Genomic DNA, 24,598 nt, shown 5'->3' with positions numbered 1-24,598 from the left:
TAAAAATGTAATTGGTGATTATGGAACGCCGAGATGACGTTGCTTGTGCAGACAGCAATTTTTGTGCTACAAGCAGCAGCCCAGGCAAATACAATTCTCGAATCAAAACAGGAGATTCAGACAGAGGCAGACAGACACCAGCTTTAGGGTAAGAGCAGCCAAGAAGCGTCACAACATGACAGCTATTATGGAAATACACAGAACAGTTACTCCACTCAATTTTCAAGCACAGGAGCTGATGAAATTTAGAGGGCCGGCCTAAAGGTCTGACCTTTACCTAAGTCGGGTAAAACAACAGGATTTTTTTTTAAAATGAGGTTGGAAATATGGATAGTAACATTCCTAAATTCTGTCTAATATATGTAAGAAACCCCATCCTACCCCCCGCCGTAATCTAGAAGCACAAGTTCAACAAAATCAGAGATTAGGGTTTAGTGAAAAAAAAATTCCAATTAAGAGCATGAAAGTGTATACAGTAAAATTAAAAGGATATCCCAAAATGATTTTTTTTAAAAGTTAACATTGTACCTTATCAGAAACCTAGTAATGCCAGAATTCTGCATCTGATGGCAAATAAAAACCCCTCCAATTATGCCATAATAGCTTAGTTTATATTATACAGGAATACAGAATATAGTATCTTCTTCCTTAAACAATCATCCCTGCGCTACCAAAGCAGCTCACAGCACATTATTCTGTTCACGTTAGGTCAGCTGAATCACCGTTCCAGCCTGGAGGAGGTACTGTCTCTTCCCAGACGAGTTCTGCAGTTAATATCAGCACTGACAGTAGCAGCTTGTTGTACCAGCTGCCGTGCTACATTTAGATAATAAATGTGTTTAACTACACTGTGAAGAAACAAAATAGTGTCACATCTACCACAGACCTGTTCATTCAAGCATCAATAAAATGCACCTTCTCCATTTACCTACTTAGAGGACACCCTGCGACCACAGCATCTAACCACGCTAATGCTTAGGTTGAACTCCATTCCTTAATGAAATTAGCACATATAATTTTAAATTACCCTGGAAGCAGAGTTCTGTTTTCACCTCTGTAACCAACAGGATCTGCCTAATGATGCAGATGCATCATGTGAGCTGCACCAATTTCTTCTCGAGGCGGTAACCTGAGGACAGAGCATATCAAGTGAGCTCTGGTAGGGTCTCTCACCAGCCTGGGTTACAGTCAGAGTATTCTGTGTCTGGGTTGTAAGCTGTATTTTTGCACTTTTCTTTCTTTTTCTTTCTTTTAGGACCACTTGTTCAAGCGAGGCTTCGGTTTTGTGCTATGAACTGAAGCGTTGCTCTCACACAGGTTGAAATAAATACAAACATTTTATCCCAGGGTAGATTGAGCCCCCAAAGAAGCCACAATAACTGTACGTGGCAAAGACAAAATGCACAAGACAGGGTTGTTTTTTTTTTTTAATGGATGGTAGAAAGGGAAGGCACCTGAACAAGTATTCCCTTCTGGAGATCCCAGAGTCCCTCCAAGCACCGTACCAAAAAAAATGCAAGGTGTGATGGAGATTGCCTCATCTCGGTTCTCTCCCCAGAGTCCACGGAGAGGACTGGTGGCTCTCTGCAGAGGAACGTGTCCTGCCAGATGTCCTGGGGCCTAAACCGAAAGCAACTTTCTATTTCTAAAGGAAACGCACACCACCCTACCCCAGGGTTCCCACACCAGCACACGCGTATCACAAGTGACATCCACGTCCTTCAAAGCTGCACGCAGCCCAAGACGATGATGAGCTCTGGGGGCTGACAGTGCCTTCTACATCTGCTGGTGGTACCCAGATACTGATGAGGGAAGAAAGGAGTGGTGACGCTGATGGGCAGACCTATGGCTTAAGTTACAGATTTAGCATGGCTGCAACTACAGGTTTCCTACTAAAGAACGTGCATTTAAGAGGAAAAAAACCACTGAGGTCTTTCCTCCTTAGCTTCTGCTTTAAAGTGTGAAGGGTCAAAAAATATTTCTCCCTATCTGTTTTATCCATTTTCAAAAGGCAACATTTGACTTCCTGTCTCCCTAATGCAAAAGAACGTTAAAAAAAAAAAATACACACACATATCATGGATGAAAGTGCTAACAGAAAGTGCTAGTACGGCTGGTGAGAGCTGCCATTGTGCTGGCCTGGCAGACGTTTCTTCTAAAATCTCTTCCTAGAACATATGGGATCTTCCTCACTGATAAGTTTTCAGCTATAAAAAAAGAAAAAAAAAAAAGAGAGACTTCAATCTAAAATGATGCTTTCATTTGCAGATTTTGTACAGAATATACAATTTATGCCAATAATTAGCATTTTAAAAGTCTATGCAATACTGCCTGATATTTCTTGAGGATATGAGCGAGATTTACTGAAGCACAAAAAGTCTGGTTTCTCTTTTAGATAAAAAGATTTCACATAATGGGCTGCCAATTAAAGCAGGACGTCTTATGGAAGGAACGCCTGGGCACTGTGTCCTGAGCTGAAGTTAATCCACCCATACAACCCCTCTATGTATATTCAATGCAAAACGGGGTAGGGAGAACGAAAAAGCAGAAAACCTTATGATTCCAAGGTGGAAGTTTTATTTCTCGTCGCTGTTAAAACAGCAGCTTATATTTAGGGTATTTGCATTGTAATTGCCTCCTACAAAGATTTATTTTGGCGACCAATTTCAGCTTTTTATCAAGGGCTGTGGATCCTTTTCTCTTTGGTTTTGATTGCTTGGTCTTAAACAACACAAATAAAAGAGCAGTGAAGTGCCAGAACAAGGGGAGCAGGGAGTAGCAGGTTGTTGCTTTGAGATGACAAACGACACAGCAGTGAAACCAAGAGGTTTACTCTACCAAGCCAGAGGACTCTGGAGCGGAACACCGAGCTGAACCAACACAAGAGCCTGCTGACACACCACAGCGACAGCACATAAGCACTGACCGACATTGCCATTCTGGATTTAAAGGGAGGTTCACAAAGCTCTTGCCATGAAATCAGCAATCCCAGCTCTACAGACGCTTTCACAGGAGTCACTGGGTACGTCACTATTTCTGTCAACTTCGATGGAACGTGGAACTATTTGGGACACACAGACTAAACCATCTGCGCAATACAGACCTGCAATTAACGCTTTTTTAGCCTCTTCTTTCAGCTAATGAAGTATTCCTTAACACCACCCTGTCCCCCACAATGCTGTCATGACGGCTTTACAATTTCTTCTAATACTCAAAAATCTTTTCAGGTACAGCATTCTCAACGGCTCAGGAGTTTCTCTTCCCATTCACCAGCACCCTAGCTGGCCTTCTGAGTTAGCTCAGATGTCAAATCAAAAGCCATCTGCAAACCAGTCTTCACAGAAGACATTCAATGAAAAGATCCGGTAAGCTTTCAACCGTGTTTCACTTTTCAACTGGCAGCTATGCGCAGAAGTCCATGACCAGTCCCACAGCAACAGCTTCCAACTGCATGAAGTAACTCTGTCCTGTTAGGAATGCCAACATTCCCGCTAGCTCCCCGTTTCCCCTCCCTTACCAGTATGCACTTCACTCTTCCACTACTCTGACAACCCGCAGGAACAACGGAGATTCCCCTCGACTTTGACCAAATGAAAAATCTCTCCCCGCTCAGCAAAGTCACTGACCGCAGGTGCTAGAAATTCACGGGCCAGTCCCCTAAAAGTCGCAAGCGTTGGTCATGAAAACAGAACGTATCTTTGCTCTTCTCGCTCTTCTGGCTTGCAGCTGCTCTCACTGAGTCCATGTGTCCAAATTAACACAGAAAGTAGTGCACCCACAATATAAAGACTAATGACTCAGGGGAAGAGGAGGAGAAGGAAACAGGAAAAGATACAGCTTAAACCGAAAGGTCCGCTGTCATTTATAACGTCAGCCTTATATTCAGGCTAGAGTTGGTACTGCAAATATTACGAAGCACTCACATAGCTGTATTTTTGATGATCCTTCCTTGGTCCATTTTCTGCCCAATACCATGCACAACAAACACAATGTGACTAGTTTGTGGTGGCTTGTCTTCTAACGTAGCTTCTTCTACATAGCCTCTATGTAGCCTTGTCCCACTACTTGAAGCTGTAGAAAAAACATTATCCTAGATCAGTTACATTCTACGAAGTGCAACGGTCTTATATGTTGACAGCAGGTTGACTTGTCTCAGACCAATACGTTAAAGTATTGTGAAAAGAAGATTATACATAAAGGAAAAGCATGTATTTTTAAATATCTGCAATTTTAAACTCCTGAGAGATTTGAGCAACTAGGTGATATTAATTGTATCAATGTATTACTAGGCCATTTCCACTGTAAAGACAACTCATTTCGGAGATGTTTTGAAAAACGACTTTTTAAAAAACAGTTGTATAATTGTCCATCCACTTTTACGACACAATACCCTTCTTCCGTGTGTCTAAATCATTAAACTCCCTTACATCGCCACCTTACTTTCACAGCATGGAAGGATCGTGGAAATGATCTGGCCAGGAAACTGGTAAGCTTTGTCATTCTTTCTCTGACTCAATTAAGAGAGCTGGTTGAAAAGCTTTACAATTTTTTTATTTTGACGGGGAAATCCTATGTTTTATTTCAAGCTGATCCAACCTCAAATTTCCCCACTCGTTCTCCAGTTCGGTGGCCAAACCAAAAATCAGTTACCCAGGGCAAATATGGCTAGTGGCTCCGCGCCCCGCCGATGGCTTGAGAAACCCACTGGCACAGCGTGTCTCCATCCCCCTCTAGTGACAGACCCATTTAGAGGACCACAGCCTCGCCTGAATCCAGCAACCCCTTCAGACGGCCCCGCAGAGGAAGGCAGCATCGTTCCCCACCACAAAAATTGAAACCACCAACTTGTTTTGCTTTTAAGGGGGAGGAAAACACTACAAAAATGCTAAGGGCAGTTTTTACACTGGACAGCTTTTGTTTTCCAAGTGGGCTTCTATTTGCTATTTCTCCCCCCAGATTGTTTAGGACAGATCTTACTTATTATTTATTACACACTATCCAAATCATGTTCTGGATACAGAATACTTCATTTCTTCTGGAACTGAAGCATTGAATTAATACGAATATTAACTCCTGGCAAACATTAATTAAGTATCTACCCAAGAGCCCTGTGGGGTAAGAGGGCATTTATTACAGAACAGAGGCATGGTGATTAAAGCCAAACCTATTACCTGATTCTGCCTCTTCAGAAACCAAGGAACAAACCAGACGTGTACGTTCTTGTTTTTGTAGCTGCCCAGCAGTGCATAGGAGCACCACGACAGAGAGGACGAACTCTAGTTTTCTAGGCTGGCGATAATCTGCCTTTTGCTTGAGAGAGACCATCCTCTCTTCCAACCATCTCAGCCTCGCTGGCTTTAGAACTGGTAGTTTTGAGCTTAAATGAGCCCGGATTCCTACTGGAAACAATTTCTGTCTAAACATAGCTGCTTCACCCCTCCTCTCGGTTCAATGTGTCTCTTTAACGAACTGATCAAAAGCAAGAGCTGGCGAGAGGGGAAGGTATGATCACGTATTTAAGGAATGCGTCACAGCACGCAAGTACACAGCGGTAAAGTTAAGGTTGCAAAGGGAACTGTAGTTCTTACATCGTAGCTGCTAGACTCTGCCACTGTAATATTTTCATATACTTATTATGAAATGCTAACTGCTGCATCCAAAATAATAATTAAATATGTACTAAGAATAAGTCATAGCCTGTTCACATCTCGTTATAATTGTGTACAACGACCTCAGGACCCTAATATACTCTTCTGTAAAAACTGCAATGGCCGAAGCGGGCTAGTCACATAGTAAAACTTCAAACTTGAAATCTCCTTCTAGCGTTAAAGTAACAAACTTAAAATACTGGTATTTACAATATTCTTTACAAACTCTGAGAAATATTACCTTTGGAAAACCCCAACTTTTGTGTAACAGTTCTTGCAATTTTAGATGTTGTTGCATCACTGTAAAGATACACTTCATCCACACTGTGCCAGTCCACATGGTTGCGACTCAACTTTAGACTATGAATAGCTGCAGCAAAAAGGAACAACATTTAATTTAGATGGGTAAGAGGAAAAAAAAAGCCTCTTCAAACACAGAGAGAGAAGAGTAATTTAAACATAGGTTAATATCTAGAGCTCCATTATACCTAAATCCGTACTACTTCTTACCTTGAAAAGTTTTTTTACATTTAGGATTAATCTGACCAGGACAGGCAGGAGTTTGGAGACCACCTCTGAGGACATTTCACATCATTCTCCTCCCACCCTCATTTTGGGATGGTAGGTTTCCAAAATATTCCCTTAGCTGAAAACAAAAAAACGGGGGGGGGGGGGGGGGGGGGGGGAAGCGGGCGGCAGGGCAACGAATCCTGAAATACTGCAGGTTGGTGTGACGACCAGGTGGCTGCCCCGTGCACTCGCATCACTAGAAAAAGAGCAATTTCACTCCTATCTTCTCTCTCCTGTGCCCGTACAGCGAGATCCCTGGTTTTGACTGTACACTGCGGTAACACGGAGGGTTTCAAGGCTCCATTACTAGAAGGCTCCATTGCATTTCTATCCTTTCAGAAATACCTAGGAGCTGGAAACGCAGTTCAGTGAGAAAGCCTCTGAATGAGTAATTTCTGGCACAGAACAGAATCTAGCTCTTTCAAAAGCCGCTAAGAGCTCTAGTGTTTTTTGTGCAGTTATTGTGTTTTCCAGATTTGGAACTGATTGAGCTCTGGGACCAACCTCATGACACACTGCCTGATTGTCGGGGTTAAGCACAGCAGGCATGTTACAATGCAAGTCAGGATCTCTCATCTAAGGCTTAGAGCTTGCTTGAGCAAGGCGGTACCACAGCTGTATTACTAGTAATTCGGATTTCACCTAAGTTTGGAGATCCGCTGCTTAGGTCTCATCTAACGTGGGATACGCAACATTTGGAGAGCTGACAACAGCAATAGCCCTGTGACAAAAAAAAAGTGTTATTTAACTGTCATTGGTCTTGCTAAAAAGTCCAAAGTCATGGAGAACACCCAGGGGGATTGTTTCGGGTTTGTTTTTTTCCCCATAACAAGCGGAGCTCTAACCTGTCCCCTACTTGAAGCCACTCAAATTAATTTTTTATACCCTTCTAAAAACATTCTGAGAAAGCCTGAGCCATCACAATTTCATATTTTAACTCTGCTGCAGCACAAACCAGCCACGTTAAGCTAGATGTTGTGACCTTTCTCCTGTAGTATTTTCTGTTTCTTTGCCAAGGCAGATAGACCTAACATAGCCTGATGAAAAACTAAATGAAGTCTGTAAGAAACAACGGGATTAGAAAAGGATTACCCCTTCTGTTGTAGTAAACAACTGATTCACAGAAAATAACTGGAACTATATTGCTGTTTTACAGCGACAGAGCAAGGACCGGAAAGGAAGTAAGCCTGACTTTGAAGAGCAGACATGTCAGCTTAGGCTAACGACCGGCCAGAGCAAGAAGCAATCTAGCGAGAACTCAATGAACACGCAAACTGATTTTTCATAAACATCCCTGCAGGCGCAGAGATGTGTCCACGTCCAGAAGTCTCAATTTAGAACTGGAAAAGGAGAGGAAATTCCCAGCAAAACTTCCTCTTTCAGACTTGGAGACAATGCAACGGAGACACTGATGTCCTGAGACCGGCACATAGTCTAGCGGCAAAGGCAAGGGACCTCCTTGCAGATGTCTCTCAATCTCCTCCATCCTCAAATCCATGCATTGCCTAGCAGGTCTTCAAGAGCTGTTCCACCTGCATTCTGTAAAATCCCTCTCAGAGTACGTTCCTGGGAAAGCTGGCAGAGGAGGGCTAGAAGCTCTCTCTTTGGAGAGCGTGGTGCTCAAGGTCCAAAGCGTGCAGAGGAAGAGATGGAGAGGTCCATGGCTGAGTCACTTATTACCACTGGAAGAACAGAGTTTGGGGAGGAACGATCCTCAAACTCTTTCTGGAATCAAGTCCAGCCTCTCTATTGGAAAAAAATATACAGAAAGAGGTAGGTTCTCCCTCTGCTGCATGAATTATTCTCACTTGGGAAGAACAAATGCCTAACTTTTACTCTTACAGTGTTCTTCAAAAACACGTATGTTGAAGGACACATCAAAATCAACTACAAGATGTGCACGCACTGAGGAACTGCAAATGAAATACCCAACGCTATTTCTCTGCATATTTAGTAAGGCCTTCAAAAGGGAACCTGAAAAATTTGGTCTACTGTTAACATAAGCACCACAGGAAACTACCGGTAACCTTCAGTAGGACCGTACTTCCTTGTCTCTTGACAACAGAGTAACTTACGTCTCTGAGATGCGCTGTTAACATGCACGTTGCATTCAAGCTCAGATATATATTTTTTACAGCACTTGGACTATGCACCCTTCCTTTCTACCCAGCACCCAGAATAAAAAAAAAGAAAAAAAAAGAAAAAAAAAAATGTTTGTGCTTGCCTCTCAGTTTTCCTTCAGCCACAAAATATCAGGAGTTTTCAGGGCAGTGGCAGGATCTAGAACATGCATATGGACAACGCTTTTCAGAGAATCTACCGATTTGCCAGTAAGATGATAAATTTTGCAGTTTTAATTGATATATTTACATCTTATTTTGCATCTCTTAGTAAATTTTACCAACACATTCACTGCTTTGCTTTTGAGTGCCTGTCCAGGTGCACGCTCCAGAGCAAAGTCCGAACCAGCAGTAGAGAGACTCAATCACTGAAAAACAGTGGCTGCAGGACATTCCAAAGGCACCATGCGCTCCAGTGCAGTATTTTGCGGAAGTCTGGAAAACACTTCCAGGGTGTCTATCTTACCAACCAGGAGTAGAGACATTCCTTTAAAAGTTAACAAGAGTCACCTGGGTCAAAACAAACTGTGCTGCGTGCTCCACCTTGGCACTCTCTTTTGAAATCCCATGGGATGCACTGTTTAAAAAGTCTGCCTGAGGATCAATGCACCCGTTCCACAGACCAACCCACCCTCTTACTGAGGTGGGGTGAGATTTTGTCTCCCCTTTTTTAATTTATATAAACATTGGGATGTCTGTTCATCCTCAGACCCTGAATGTGATGTCCACCAGTGGAACAAAAATCCCATAATAAGGGAAAATCTATCACTCTGAGCTCCAGGCCCTCTTGGTGTGCAAGAATACCCCTTCAAAACAGGAGTGACACCCCACTTGATGACCATGGTTGTGCGCTCTCTATCCTTACATATGCATCTATCCCAGTGATGACAATGTCTGGGGAGAGAAAAAATGGTACACCCTTGCAGATCTGCATGGCAGAAACCCAACTGAGAGAAGGGTTGCCTAGCTGAGATCAGTCACAGGGATAAATGATCCACAAGCCATGTGTGCATGCATATCTAGGCAGAGACAGTGGTTCTCTGTCATTATGCGCAGGAGATACCCTTTAGGTAAAAAAAACCCCCACCCTGCAACAAGGTACCTCTTCACGAGGGCCAACGCTGCACCGAGGACTGTGAAGAGATTCTCAAAACTCTCAAGAGCCCAACCAAAAGGAGCTTCTGCTGCTGACAGTCCCAGCCAGGTTGTATTGATAGTGAGGCAGGGAACAAAAAAAGCGTCTTTGGAGAGGATTTGATAGCAGTCTGAAAATAAGCATCCCCCCAAAAAATCAAAACATGCGAACCACGCTTTCCAGGTATGGGATAACAAGGGCTGCCATCGCCGTTTTGAAACTGAACACGAGGAAGAGAAAGTTCTGTTTTCCTGAAGATGATGAGATCACGTGATTTACATTCTCTTTTCAGAACAAACGGCGACTGTCCTATAAACCTCTTGCATGCTGCAGAGGTGGTCAAACTGACAACTCGGGAGCTGTTCATACCGAGAGATGTCACAGAGTGTCAGGAAGTCACCAAGGCATGTCGTAGCGTGGCTGAGGAAGCCAAGTCGCAGAATTCAGATTAGGCAGTGGGTATGGCATAGGGGAACGCTCTTCATGTTCATTCCTCTGCCTTCTGGGTCCTTCAGGTGCACGCTTTCTACGTTTGTGGATTCTCTCCAGGGCACCAGGCTAGGATGTTGCTGAGCTTCACTGAGATCTGACTGCAGCTACGGCATCTCTGAACGGCAGGCGCAGAAGATGAAGGCTCTCCCCTAAAACCATGGGACAGGAATCTCCCTGTGGATCAGACTTCTTGCAGCTTTGTTTTCACATGAACTACTTCTCTGACACTGACAACATGCACAGCTTTCTTAGTAGGCATCTCCGTAGGTGCATCTTCCCCAGTTGCAGAAAACCCTGGGTATTCTGCACACTGCTTAGTCTTCTCGTTTGGGATTAACGGCCAAGCCCATAGAAATGAGATCAAGTTTCGGTTTCCTTCGTAGCCAGAAAGTAGAAATGAAACATTTTTCAGGAACACCAACCATGACAGTCACCTAGGGTACGAGTACGTGGAAGGCACAACCCCACTGTAGATGGAAGGCAGCCTGACGCTAGACAGTAGCGAGCAAGCCATGCAAAACCAAGGAGAGAAGCGTAGGGGAAGTGAGAGGGATCAAGAAAGGACTTCTTTCAGCTGAAGAAATCAACGGCTACTATCACACAACCAACCAGTTTCACCAAGATAGATGAACACAGAGGGAAAAAATCCCTCTAAAAAGTTTAAATATGAAAAACGAAGAGGTAAACATAAAATACAGAATACATATTCCTAAAGCCTTGAAGAACCTGATCTCAATTAGACTGCAGAAACTCATCTTGAGTCAAAATAACTGGAGAATAACTGAGAGGCAGAAAGCCTGCACTGATTTTTACACTCATCGCACAAAACCCGTGGAGAAGCTGGGGATGTGCACACTGGATGTGCACTGCTAGTGCAAACATCCTCCCAACTCAAGCGCTTGAGGAGCTGAACACCTCCAGGAGTAAGTGCAGACAGACGGGCACTTGAACTTGGCATTTCACGGGGCCAACAGTTTAAAACTAAATACCTTTTAAGGTAAGCACCTGGTTTTTACTCGATACTTTCATCCACCTGCCAAGACCAAAGCATGGGGTGATTCTCTTCTACCAGAGCTTGACTATGCTCAAGTCAAAATCAATCTAGAGGAAAGCATCTTTGAAGTGCTTAGAGCTGATATTATCTCCATCTCCTCCACAAAGGCACCATCATTCCAGTCAGGGCTAGACCAGAGAAGGGATACATACTGTCTGAAAACCTTTTCTGCCTTCTTTTTTTTCAGGGATTTTAAAATAAATCAGTAAGCATTAGCTTCTGCACAAACCCTGCCACATAACTGAGAGCATAATTTGGCCGCTATTGTTCTTTCTTAAACAACTCTGAAGTTCTGGTATGTAAACCTGAGGTACAGCTGTACGCTTTAAAACCTTTTTTTATTTGTTTAAAAAGCAAATGCAAAGCCATTAAAAAGACTATTGCTCTGAATTAAATTGGGCTGTTTCACACTGCTGTCATTTTTATATTGCACTGCACCACCTCTCAACTCACCAATGCCACTATTTGTTATATAAGCACCGACTTTTAATTTTTTAACTCAAGCGCATTTATTACCACAACTGAACATGATTTGGAGAAAAAAAAATATACAAAATAATTTTGAAATTACAACCACAAAATAAAAGGCAGAAGTCCTTTCTTACTGCTCAAGACAGTAGTTACACTTAATTCACCTTTAACAGACTTGAGTTCCACGTGTGAGAAGAGGCAGGAAAAAGTTTACTGTTAAGCATTTTTATTTCAGGCATTTTCATTTGGACCCAATTATAGAAAAATATAATTAAAGGAAGTCAAAAGGCAAACATTTATGCGTGTCAAAATAAATTCTCATACTTTACAATATCCCCAGGAGCTAAAAGAATATATGGTATGACAAGAATAACTCTAAACCTACCACGTGCATTTACATTTTAAATCGAGGGTGCAGTTTTCAGAAGTCTAGTTCCACAGTCACTGAAGTCAGTAAAAGTTTAATCACTACTGGCTCTAACGGTGGCAGAGAAAAGACCAGTGACAAGTACTTTTGAGCCTTCTGCAATCATTACTGGCTCCTGCAAGATCTATTCCCACTTTCTGAAACAAATTTGCACAATATCAGCTGCTGCAGAGTTCAAAGTTGTTTTCTGCAACACAGCAGCCTTTATCACGTATTCTATACAGCTTCCCCTTTTTATATCGTATGTCCAAAGTCTCATTTCATTCCAGTACTCATACAAAAGCTGCAGTAAAAATAGTTTACAACATGAAATTAAAGATGCGTGCATTACCCAAAACAAAGCGGCAAAAACAATTCCTTCTCTCACATAATTTATCTTACACCTAAAAAAGTTGCTTTTAGTTTAGTGAAAAGCCAAACCACATATAAAGAGTAAGAAACAAGCGTTTACAGTTCTCATCAGTCACGAATAATTATAATAAGGATTACTGCACAATACTGTTAGCATCTACTTTCCTCTAAGATTCACAACACTTCTACTTTTCTTCTAAGATCTATGATATTTTTTCCTTCCCTTTGGAAGGAAATGGCATGAATACAGCTCAAGAAATCGAAGCATGTAAATCTAACACATTTAACTGATATAAGCAAACTAGAATTTAAAGCTTCCTAAGCCCGGAGTACTACAAAAAAGAAATCTACAATTACTGTACCTTGGGAACGCTTTCGCTTAAGACATGCAGCATCTGAATTCTCCTTATATCCTCTCCATTTGAACAAAGAAGGGAGGGAGAAGGGAGGGAGGTAGTAGAGAACTAAAAGTAAAAACACTGAGCTTCAAAGTAAAATTTTTAAAAGGGGTGTCATTTTTTTCATTAGTATTACCATTTTTAGAAAAAAATAAAGTTGGCACATTTTCTGAAAAAGTATATACACTTAAAAACCTGGTTTTGTAGCAAAAGCGTCAGGTCACATTAGCCAAATTCAATTTCTTCACTCTTCATAAACAGTTATGACATCACAAGAAAGCTACAGGCATTAGTAAAAGACAGCTGGAACACAGCGTAACCAGACTCACCGAGTGCCTTTACACGTATAAAGCATAAACGCTCCATTTGTATAGGGTAGAACACAGTAACCCTTCTTAAGTATACACTAAAGGTTTGGGAAAAAAAAAAACCACAAACCAACTCAATTTTAAGCACAGCTCTATTATTTTCCCCAAAGGGTGTAAGAGGACCATTGAAAGTTAGATTAGGCAAAATATCCTACTGTTACCCTGTTCTGTAAGTCCTCAAGAAGCTGCTTTCCACGGTGAAATGCAACAGCGTGCACGCTTGGCCTCTGAGCTTCCCCTTGATGGTAAGGCAAGTCCGTTCTTCTTCTATTTCTTCTACTTCTATTAGACTTTCAACTGTGTTATTTCACTCCCCAGGAGAGTATTGAAATACTGCCCAGCAGTCCAAAAGGTTCTTTTTCAGGGACTTAGATATTGGTGCTGCGTGATTATGGAAGAAATACTTTAAGGTAAGTGAAAGCTGCTGCTAAGGAGCGGGTAAAGGTATGTGAGCAGGAAGAATCATAGAATCATAGAATCATTGAGGTTGGAAAAGACCTCTAAGATCATCGAGTCCAACCGTCGACCCAACACCACCATGCCCACTAAACCATGTCCCTAAGTGCCTCATCTACTCGTCTTTTAAATACCTCCAGGGATGGGGACTCCACCACTGCCCTGGGCAGCCGGTTCCAATGTTTAACCACTCTTTCAGGAAAGAAATTTTTCCTTACATCCAATCTAAACCTCCCCTGGCGCAACTTGAGGCCGTTTCCTCTCGTCCTATCGCTTGTTACTTGGGAGAAGAGACCGACCCCCACCTCGCTACAACCTCCTTTCAGGGAGTTGTAGAGAGCGATGAGGTCTCCCCTCAGCCTCCTCTTCTCCAGGCTAAACAACCCCAGTTCCCTCAGCCACTCCTCAGAAGACTTGTTCTCCAGAACAAGAAGAAGCTGCTCTTGGCACTTATACAAGTCTCCTCTTGTGTTCACTGTTGCCTCAGTTATGACAGATACCTTTTATGCTTCTTTGGGTGTTCCTGAGCAAGGCTGAGAGTGAAGTCCTACAAATCTACGTCTTCTGTGTTACTGCTCTGTGGGCCCTCACTCATACAAATAGTCTTAATTTCAAAATGTTTTAGAATCATAGAATCATTGAGGTTGGAAAAGACCTCTAAGATCATCGAGTCCAACCATCGACCCAACACCACCATGCCCACTAAACCATGTCCCTAAGCACCTCATCTACTCGTCTTTTAAATACCTCCAGGGATGGGTATTAGCCTCAAAAACCTGATATAGTCAAGAGAGCGTGTTTAAATCCAATGAGAAATCAAGAGGCTCCAGCCTGGCTTCTGAATCCACAAAGTTACTGAGCTGCAATTACCTGAAATCAGTTAGTCTGCTGGAGAGTGGGGAGAAATGCAGCTGAATGACATCCTCCCTTGCAAACACCAGGAACAGTTAATACTGTGCGATCCAGTAACTCATGCCAGTACAAGAGAGTGATAGCCCATGCCTGTGTCAAGGGCTTCGACTGCCACAGTTATGCTGGTCCAGGATCACACCTCTTCACACCCTCAGCTAACAGCTCTGTCAGCAGATGCCTTAATACAGATGCAAGTCAAGTGTATTACTGTTGCATGTCAGTTTTCTAGAGGAGAGGAAAATTAGGCTTATAGCTACTGCACTTGGAACTTGATGGAATAACTTAGTCTACAGAATAGTTTACTGGCTGTGGCAACTCAAGGAGAACGTACACAGCAAATTCAAGTAAAGTATAAGAAAAAAAAAGTCTTTTTTATGGTGAGGGTGATAAAACGCTGGTACAGATTGCCCAGAGAGGTTGTGAAGTCTCCGTTGTTGGCGATACTCAAAACCCCACTGGAAACATCCTGAGCAACCTGCTCTTGTTGACTCCGCAGCTTGAGCGGGGAGGTTGGACTAGATCATCTCCAGAGATCATAGAATCATAGAATCATTGAGGTTGGAAAAGACCTCTAAGATCATCGAGTCCAACCATCGACCCAACACCACCATGCCCACTAAACCATGTCCCTCAGTGCCTCATCTACACGTCTTTTAAATGCCTCCAGGGATGGGGACTCAACCACTTCCCTGGGCAGCCTCTTCCAATGTTTAACCAAAATCCTTTTCTGATCTGCAAGATCCCTTCTGATCTGCACGACTCTCTGATTTCTATGAATATGACTTTCCCATCTAAAGGTTAACTTAGCCAGCTGTGACAAAAATTCATGGTTAATATAAATTTTTTAAGAACAGAGAAAATTTTATTTGAAATCTAAGGCAAAACAATCAACTATTCCAAACGCAACTTTTATAGTTTTTGTGGTATCTAATCACACACTGAAAACCCGTAGGAAAAACCAATAAACTTATGCAGCTTCAAAATCAACGCATTTAAAAAATTCCTTCCGATTCTAACTCATTGGGGTTTTTTCTACCTTTTTATATCATCTATCACAGAATCAGACTTGATCACAGAATAATTTCTGTTGAAGGGACTGCTGGGGTCCGTCTGCTCCAATCCCTCACACAGAGCAGGATCAACTTTTAAGTTGGATCCAATTTCAAATTTGGATCAGGTTGCTCAGGCGATTTCCAGCTGAATTTTGAGCATCTCTCTGTGCAAATACAATGAACAATAAGGGGGCTTATAAAAAAAGATGGCGGCAAACTTTTTAGCAGGGCCTGTTGCGATAGGACAAGGGGGAATGGCTTTAAACTAAAGGGGGGCAGATTCAGACTAGATATAAGGAAGACATTTTTTATGTTAAGGGTGGTGAAGCCCTGGCCCAGGTTGCCCAGAGAGGTGGTGGATGCCCCATCCCTGGAGACATTCAAGGTCAGGCTGGACGGGGCTCTGAGCGACCTGATCTAGTTGAAGATGACCCTGCTCATTGCAGGGGGGTTGGACTAGATGGCCTTGAGAGGTCCCTTCCAACCCAAACCATTCTATGATTCTATAACTATGTCTATTCCTATCTTACTATCACATATATTAAGCTTTCAGCTTCACTTCATCCTAATTAAATGAATATACCTAAAAAAGGTGATGAAGCAACAGATGATAGGTACTCAACTGTATTTATGATAGTAACAGCTAACGAAGTATTCTTAAAGCAGAGATAGCAAACCTTAAAGCTGTTAGAGGATTTTATTTATACCGGGGACCAGTTTATGATGTACCCTTTGAACCACTGCTCAGTGGTCTCAAATAGAAGAATCAGAATTAGCCCTCATGCTAGCCTAGAGCAGCGGGACGCTCAGGGGCACGCTGAGCACTTGCTGTTCCTGCTCTGCTGCTTGGCACCATCGCCGCTGCAGAGAAGGCAAGAGATGGCAGTTCTACCACGTACCAGGCAGCTGTGGGTCCCACAGATTGAACCTCCAGCTGGGAAGTCGGACTGTGTGACAAAAGCTGCTCGTCCGTCCTCGACTGCCTCCCTGCTCCTGAAGCGGTGGGCACCTGCCTGCTAACAGCTCCTCCGTCCTCGAGGAACTCACAGCAAGGGATATGTGGGCTTCGGCCCCAGAGCAAGAGCGAAAAATCGACACTGAAGTAGCGACATTGACCCTCCATCAAGCAGCTCTTGGTCTGAACAGCACTGCCTTTATTGTGGTTAAATACTGCTAGCAAAATATCTAGTCTGAGAACCCTTAAGAACCTGCTATGATCTCAGCTCGTGGTCTTATTTTATCTGACAACGGCCTTCATATTACTGAAATCACTTGAGAACGCTGCTCCTTTGATAGGCTACTTCAGATAGGTCCTGAACTCTCTGTCTGCCTAAGTATGCACAAGAAGCAGTTTCTAAATCTTATGTTATTCTGTACGTTTTAAGCTTATTGACTGCTAAAAAGGTGTTGTGATACCCTTCTTGTATTCCTTTCAAAATGGTTTCAGCTGAAATATTGCTTCAAAGAACAAGCGTTATATCCTAGGTCTTTCTCAGAAATATTTATAGAATTATTTTACAGTAGTAGTATATTTAAGTGTAATCACTGGGTATATGCAGTACAAGGAAGGTCAGTATTTCTGCACAAAGGCAGTTATAAACCATTCTCGGCGTGAGCAATTAAACAACCCAGATATTTCCATATTTTTAGGGCTGAAGTTTGTATCATTAGGCATTTTGAACCGAGGAATTTAGATCAAAACACCACCTTTCATCTTGTATTGATATTAATTTACATATGTTAAGTTTGAAGAATGAATCTTCCGTAAGAAGGACAAGCAAAGCCAATATAAAAAAAAGCCTAGTTTACCTGGAGGAAAAAAACCAAGTACTGGACAAATGAATTTGAGGGCCCCAAAAAACCCCAACATTGTCTACCTATCAACAGTGGCAGAACAACAAATCAGTCCTGGAAGCCCACACACACTGTTACAGCAGTGCAGCATCTCACTTAGGGGTTTAATATGTCATCAGGCTCGATTGTTTTTAGCGAAGACTTGAGTGGCAAATGTTAAGCTCTAGCCCTCAATACAACTATAAAATGACAATGTGATGACCCTCATTTTGCTCAAAAAAAAAAAAAAATTACGTAAAATTACTTTACGTAACGACAAGACAGAAGATGCCTTCCTGAGCCTGCCCGTGTGCAGATTTGCATTTGTGCAAATTTGTGATCTGCGTTAACTCAAATCCAGGCTGCAGACATTCAGTTTCACAACAAAGCAGTCGAAATGCAGCCAAACCCCTAAATTCCTCATCCTAAGTGTGGTCTCCTCCTGTAGCCGTATCGGTTACTCCGTCTTAAAAAGACGGAACAGCAACGTCCTTTCCTGTATCTATCAACAATAAAATGAACTATTTAAACTGAAAAATGTATGTGGAATTTGGCCAGGATCAAAGCAGCCTCTGGGGTGATGGGATGTGAAACGGAGTGCAGTCAAGCTATGGAGGAGACGGGTGATGCCCTTGCAGGATTTGCATGCACCGGGACTCCAGCAGCGTTCGTCTGGCCTGGTTTTAGGCACCTCGAGAGGCAGAGCTCTCTGCAGAGGCGATGAAGAGAGAGGCTCATGCCCTCAGCATCCCTCCCTGACATGCACACATTCTGCCTGGTCTGTGGTGGTCCGGGGAGTCGGCTGTCTGGATGCTGCACTTCAGAGATGGCCAGTCAGGGTAGCTGGCCTTTTACAAGCGTTACAGATGTCAACGCGTTCAGAACCAAACACCCCTCCCCAAATCTCAGAAACACGACTGATTTCTACAAGCAGCAGATAGAGCTCTGGTACCTGGGAATCATGTCTATGAACTCCTACAGGACATAAACTTCTTGGAGACAAATCCAGGCCAACCGGGTGTTGCAAAACTAAAGGTCCCATTAACCTGCTTGGACAGTCCTAAGATCCAAAGTGCCTCATTTCTGCATTCTGCCGTAACAAATAATTTACCTGAGAAAGTCATGCCTCACGAGGCCAACAGCTCAGCAGACCACCGAAGAGGATCGGGCACCAAGGGGAGTCAGCGGCTTTAGGCAGCGTAAACGCAGTTCATTTTGCAAGGCATGAAATTAAATACTTTAAAGGGTGCAAATCAAAACGCCGCTACAGGCGGTTTGCTCCGAGGGATCTCCCACGGAAGCAGTGGTCTCCAGGCTGCCCCACGGAAAACAGAACTTGAGGAATCGTTCACCTAAACACAGTCACATGCTGTTCTGTCACCTTCAGCTTTTACAGCTTCCTGCGGTCCCAAACACCACTGGAAGGCAGCACGGGCGTTATGTTACTTATAGGCCACAGGTTGGGGACCCCTATTCCGAAACATTTTGCACTTTTGGAGGAAGGTTTGCTGGGATTAATATCTTAATAATGGGGCATGTATTCATTGACCACCTATCATCACCAAAAGCCCTGGGTAAAGCTTAGTTATTTCCTTGATGCTACAATCCAGGAGCAGAATTAGTAAATCAAATCACTGGAGTGGGAAATTGTTTTTCTAGATGTAAGCGTACTCTCCTAACGCGTATCCCAAAACTAAAGATGCGAGGAAAGAAGAGGGGCGCTGCATGCTGAGCAGCTTCCCTTCACAGGTAATGCACATAGTGCTCACTGCCGGTTTTTGCAAAGACGAACTCCTCTGTACGGACGACTCCGCAGGCAGATGGAAGCAGCACCACTTGCCCTGCCCTTGAAGAGGGCGATTCCACTGCCAGCAATGCACCGGGCAGGCTGCTCAAAAGCTGAGGGTGCTAAGCACCTAGTAAACTTGCTAGCAATTCTGTTTTCTTCACGAAAAGATTTCAGAGGACAATAAAATAAGCAAATAAATACGATTAAATTGCGAATAAATTGTCAACTGTCTTGGATACTAAGTTCCAGGATATCGTATGTTGCCCCGAGTTAGCAGGCTGAATAAGAGAAAATTATCCTGACCAGGAGCAGCAAAGTGGAACCTGCTCCTAAATTTTCAGCCTACTGCCACCCTTTAGAGCATGGCTGGGGTCAAATCAAGAGCTGCCAGGTTTGTCTACTGCATATCAACAAGATGCTTGTTGACAGGCTAGTTTTTCGTTATTTATGATGCAAACTGGCATGTTCATATAAAAAAGTAATTATGTCTAAGTACTGAGAGACTGTTACAGCAGATCGTCTTAATTTTGCTGACGAATTAGATGAGATTGCCAGTTTTTCATCATTTACAACGCTTTATCATAGCACTGCGAGTAGTCACTTTGCCTCTCAATGATATTTACAGATCTATTCTAACTTTCACTAGTCTTAAATAACAGCTACCTGTAAACCTTGATGGGACCAAAATATGTTTCATACAGGATGCAATTACAACAAATTGTAGCATTTAAGAAATTTATAAACTGCATTCAGCACTTCTCCAACTAATTATGTTTACTTCATCAGCGATAATGCAAGTTGTAAAGCTTCTCCCGGTGCCACGTGCAGATGGCAATCATGGATGCCAGCTGATCAGAGATGTATTGAGAGGCATATTATAATGACAAAACCACTTTTCACGCTGTTAGCTATAATTTTCCTGCAACTCTCCTATTACTACCAAAAAAAAGAATCTGTTGAAAGTTATTGGTGACTTTACGTGTATTCCATTTTAAGTGACTGCATACACAGCTATTTTTTTTTTTAACTTTAGTTTTAGAAAAGGCACTGGTATCCAAATTTGGATTTTCTTTTTCTGATCTTTTACGTTTTTGTAAATATCAGGCATTGTATCTTTCTCACCACTCTCCCCAACCTCTCCTACCTTAAATCTGAAAATTTCTGCTCCACAGACCAGACTTTTTCTGGAAAAAAAAAAAAAAAATGAACTCCCTTCCTTACTCGATAAGGAGAATCCAAGTACAACTGAAGCCATCCTTCCTTCCTTCTTTCCTTCCATCAGAAGTTAAGCTACCAGAGGCTGGAAGCACTCAGCAGCCATAAAGATGTGCTTTCCAAGTAAGAGCATACTACCCTGCCACAAACAGCACTGCACTCACAGCGCGGGTGCAGCTGTACTAACAAAGCTGAGCTTTGTGCCGGTACCCTGGAACAATAAATCAGTACAAGCACACAGAAATACAGGTAAAAGTGCCTTTCAAAAGGATGCTTGTACTGGCACAGCGCTGTGGGCTCAGGGGTCACACCATGCTTTGCACCTACCTGACAGAGCTGTTAAAGCAGAAGACTGTACTGCAGGCTGGGCCAGAGGAAAAGATCTTTTGAAGTGGTATCAATAGAAAAAAAAAATATTCACAGAGTCCTCGCCAGCCTTGAGGGGAGTTAGAAACTTAACTGCTCTCTGTACTGTTGAAAAATCTCCCTAAGTCAACAAATGATGTACCGATTTTCCTTCTAGTAATTACAGAAGTACCCTGAATACTGCCTTGCTTCCAAATTGTTAACAAGCTTTTACTTGTGTGGTCATGTAGTTCACACGTAAGAACTCCTCCACGCTTATGGCCAAAACGCAGCCACTCCTAACCTCTGTAACTGTTTTGTACAAAGTTGTAGTTTAAAGAGTTTAAAAATAAAGTTGCATTATAAAGAATAACACAACCAAGACCCTACTGGAACCTATTGTGAGGCCTCTGTACTTGCAGCTCTTGGTTTGTAGATTGTTCATCAAGTGACAACCAACAAACAAAAGCGAAGCGGGGAAGCCAAAACCACCGATCTTTCGCTGTGCTATACTTACCCTGAGCAACCAATTCGACTGCGTACACCGAATAATAAATCAGTGATTTCAGAAGGCTGTTCTTAAAAATGTTAAATGCATTTGTCTGAGATTCCCAGGAACACTAACTGAATGTCCTCAGCCTGGTCATTAAAATAGAAGGACTTCCGTAGCAGAATGAATGCCCAAGATTTACTATAGCTGTAAACTACTCCAATAAAGTCACAGGCTGAACTAGAAAGGAAAATGAAATGTGACCTGTAAAACCGATATTCCCTTTAGGCTGAATCAGGAATGCTGGCCAGAGAACTAATAGCCAGTTTGCATTCAGACACTGACTCTTCTTGTCCCATCAAGAGATTTCAGTTTGAAGTGAAATTTCAAACACAATTAAAAGATATGAAACACGAAACAAAATGGGAACAAGAAGTTTATCCATAAATAAAACTTTACAATGTTCATCAAATATGCTGCAGCAGGAAATCCTACAACATCAAGATGCACTGAAAAATGGGAGAGCAAACTGATGCCTATAATAATGTTCCCCACTATGTAGGATGGAAAACCACCACAGATCACATGCTTAAACTTAAGAAAAAACAGATCCCAACCGTCCAGAGAACATACTATAAAAATAGCGATCTAAACAATCTTACCCTCCTTCCCGTCAACAGGTTTTGATACTTCCATATCAAAGCTCTCTTGCAGCTGCTGGCCTTTGAAGCGGTTGAGGTGCTCCTGTTCTATCAGGTTACTTTCCTCCTCTTCCAGAGGTTGCCATGTACCATCAATGAACCACTGCCCACGCATTACAGGGATCTTTTCTGTTTCTGAAAATCAAACAAGAGATTTTTTTCTTTTTTTTTTTTTAATGCAACAAATCACAAACTGACTGACAGCGCGTAAGAGGGAAAGGGAATTCTCTTTGGTGTTTTGATGAAAAAGTTACACTCCCGCTGCTGGGACCCCTAACAACGTGTCCTGGTTTCGGTAGGGATAGAGTTAATTTCCTTTCTAGTAGCTGGTACAGTGTTTTGGATTTAGGATGAGAACAAAGTTGATAAGGCACCCATGTTTTAGTTGTTGCTAGGTCATGCTTACACTAGGCAAGGACTTTTCAGCTTCCCATGCTCTACCGACTGAGAAGGCTGGAGGTGCACAAGAAGCTGGGAGGGGGCACAGCCAAACTGGCCAAAGGGACATTCCATACCATGGGACGTCATGCTCAGGACATAAACTGGGGAAAGCTGGCCGGGGGGGCCGCTGCTCGGGGACTGGCTGGGCATCGGTCGGCGGGTGGTGAGCAATTGCACTGTGCATCACTTGCTTTGTGTATTATTATTATCATATTATTATTATCATTTTATTTCAATTATTAAACTGTTTTTTATCTCAACCCACGACTTTTTCTCACTTGTGCTCTTCCAATTCTCTCCCCCATCCCACCGGGTGGGGGGGAGTGAGCGAGCGGCTGCGTGGTGCTTAGTTGCCGACTGAGATTAAACCACGACACAAGGTAACCACAAGTGCCTCGAGAAGCACCACCACCCTTTCCCATGGGGCTGAAATGAGTCGTGAAAATAGTGTTAATCCACAAGCAGCTGAGCTAATGAGGCCAAGTTTTCAGAGCGTGTGTGAGGATGTGAGAGATGGACAGAAAGATGCAGATTCTGCAAAATTTATTAAGGGTGAAGTTCGAACAACAGGCCCACTTTAATGGGACATGCTCCTCTCTACCCAGTTGCCTTGTATTTTCAAAAAAATTAGGAACTTTGTGAGACTCATGCTCCTATATAAAATTTGACTGATAACAACCATTGGTTTCAAAGTTATCAAGAGGATGCAGAATGAGGAGATGCGAAACCAGCGATGCTTACCCTTACTGCAGAGAGCCTTGTTTCCTTTGGGAATTGCACTTACAATAACCCAAATTACACATCCATTAGCATAAAGGGTGATTTTAAAAAGGAAAGGGTTTTTTTTTTTATTAAAATCAGCCTTTCACCGAGGGCTGTTTTTGGTCGCTGCCATTCTAGTTCCAGTTTCAGCACTCCAAATGAGGAAGCTGGGTGCCCAGCATTTGCTGTCCACGTGACAAAAGAGAAGTCTATAAAAACGTGTCCTGGTGTCTGTTCTTCACCAAACTGTGCTTGATGCCCACACTAACTACTGGGGCTGTAGGGAGCAAGAATCCTCCCCTTCCACCCATCCCTGCAAGCAAGCTGAGACAGTAATATCCATCGTAGCTCAGCTCAGAATTTCTCCTCCTACATCTGGAAAATCAAGAAGGAGAAATACTGCGTGTGCCTGTGCTCCACAAGCCTGTAAGACCCCAACCTCCAGCCTCATGGGACCGGCACAGATAGAGCTCTGCTGCAGTCGGACCACTGACCTCCAGCGCACGCGAATGTGCACTGCTGTATATTGCATACGTGTAGGAAGACTCGGCCAAATGCAAACATCTCGCGTGTGTGCGTACTAACCGCACAAGTTCAGCTCCCCAAAGCAGCCGAGAACTCAACCACAAAAGGAGAGACTCAAAAAAAAAGGAGATGGGGGAAAAAAATAGGCTTTACTACTCAAAGATCTGCTCCCACCTGGAAGGTGGGGAAAAAAAGCTGGTAAGGACAGCTCAGAAAAGAAACAATAAACGCAAAGAAACGCAAAGTAAAGTAAAATTAGCTAAAAACCAACCAAGCAAAAAACCAATAAAGAGCATAAATATTTCGGAGTTAGTGAGCGAAGGAAGGGAAAGCAGAGATGCCCAGTCGATCACCAGACCAGTACAAACGCAGCTGGGCCAGGTGACCCAGCCGAGGGCAGTGGTTTTTAGCCCGGCTACACCGCTCCGCTAGCACAGCCGTTAGCTCAGGTCACGAAAGCGTCTGCCTCCCAGAGCCCCACGCCGGGACCGGGCACGTCCCACTAAGCTTGACGGCGGTTCAGAAGTCTCTGCGCTGCCCTCCATTACAGGTATGCTGCTAGTGCTCGCTGCGCCCGTGCACGCTAGCGTACACCAGAAGTATTCTTCATACTAACTGCTCGCAGAAAATGTAATAAAGAGCAGAGAATTGCTATTTACTTGCAACCTCAGAACTATTGCGAATTCTTCATTCCTCAGAGCACTGCACCTACAAGCTATGAAAGTAAAAGGGAAATCTCCTTAAAATAATCTCCCCACAGGGCAAGTAACACTCAAAATGTTCAAAATTGGCTTTGGAAAACCTTTCCCGTAACAGATTTATAGGAAAACACTGTTTCTACAGTACTAGAGATGATGACAATCTCTTAACACCCCACCTTTGTAACAGAAGGAGGGCACGCTTGAGGGTGATGGCATCCGTAAGTTGGTCCTGCAGCAATCAGCAAGGAAAAGTGAACAGCAGGAAAGCTCGAGGCGGGGAGAGAAGTGGTCGCTGGAGGCCGATGATGTGGAGCAAGGAGCCCAGGCTACCGCTGAACTTCC

General features: G+C 43.1%; 1 protein-coding gene across 3 annotated transcripts in view; it reads right to left on the bottom strand.

Moving 5' to 3' along the window:
• Positions 1–24,598, bottom strand: part of DDHD1 (DDHD domain containing 1) — a 69,830-nt gene that overhangs the window by 31,506 nt on the left and 13,726 nt on the right. For 2 of the 3 annotated variants that reach the window (XM_076345736.1, XM_076345738.1), the window contains exons 2-5: positions 21,789–21,962; positions 12,631–12,732; positions 5,890–6,018; positions 3,924–4,071 (exon numbers count right to left, since the gene is read on the bottom strand). In XM_076345736.1, coding sequence (XP_076201851.1) covers positions 3,924–4,071; positions 5,890–6,018; positions 12,631–12,732; positions 21,789–21,962 — 553 coding nt within the window. The remainder of the gene's footprint in view (positions 1–3,923; positions 4,072–5,889; positions 6,019–12,630; positions 12,733–21,788; positions 21,963–24,598) is intronic. The other variant, XM_076345737.1, reaches the window with a different exon arrangement.

The sequence above is a fragment of the Aptenodytes patagonicus genome, chromosome 7, assembly GCF_965638725.1.
Source record: "Aptenodytes patagonicus chromosome 7, bAptPat1.pri.cur, whole genome shotgun sequence".
NCBI lineage: Eukaryota > Metazoa > Chordata > Aves > Sphenisciformes > Spheniscidae > Aptenodytes > Aptenodytes patagonicus.
Note: the sequence above shows the minus strand (reverse complement) of the source record. Positions and strands in the feature narration are given on the sequence as shown.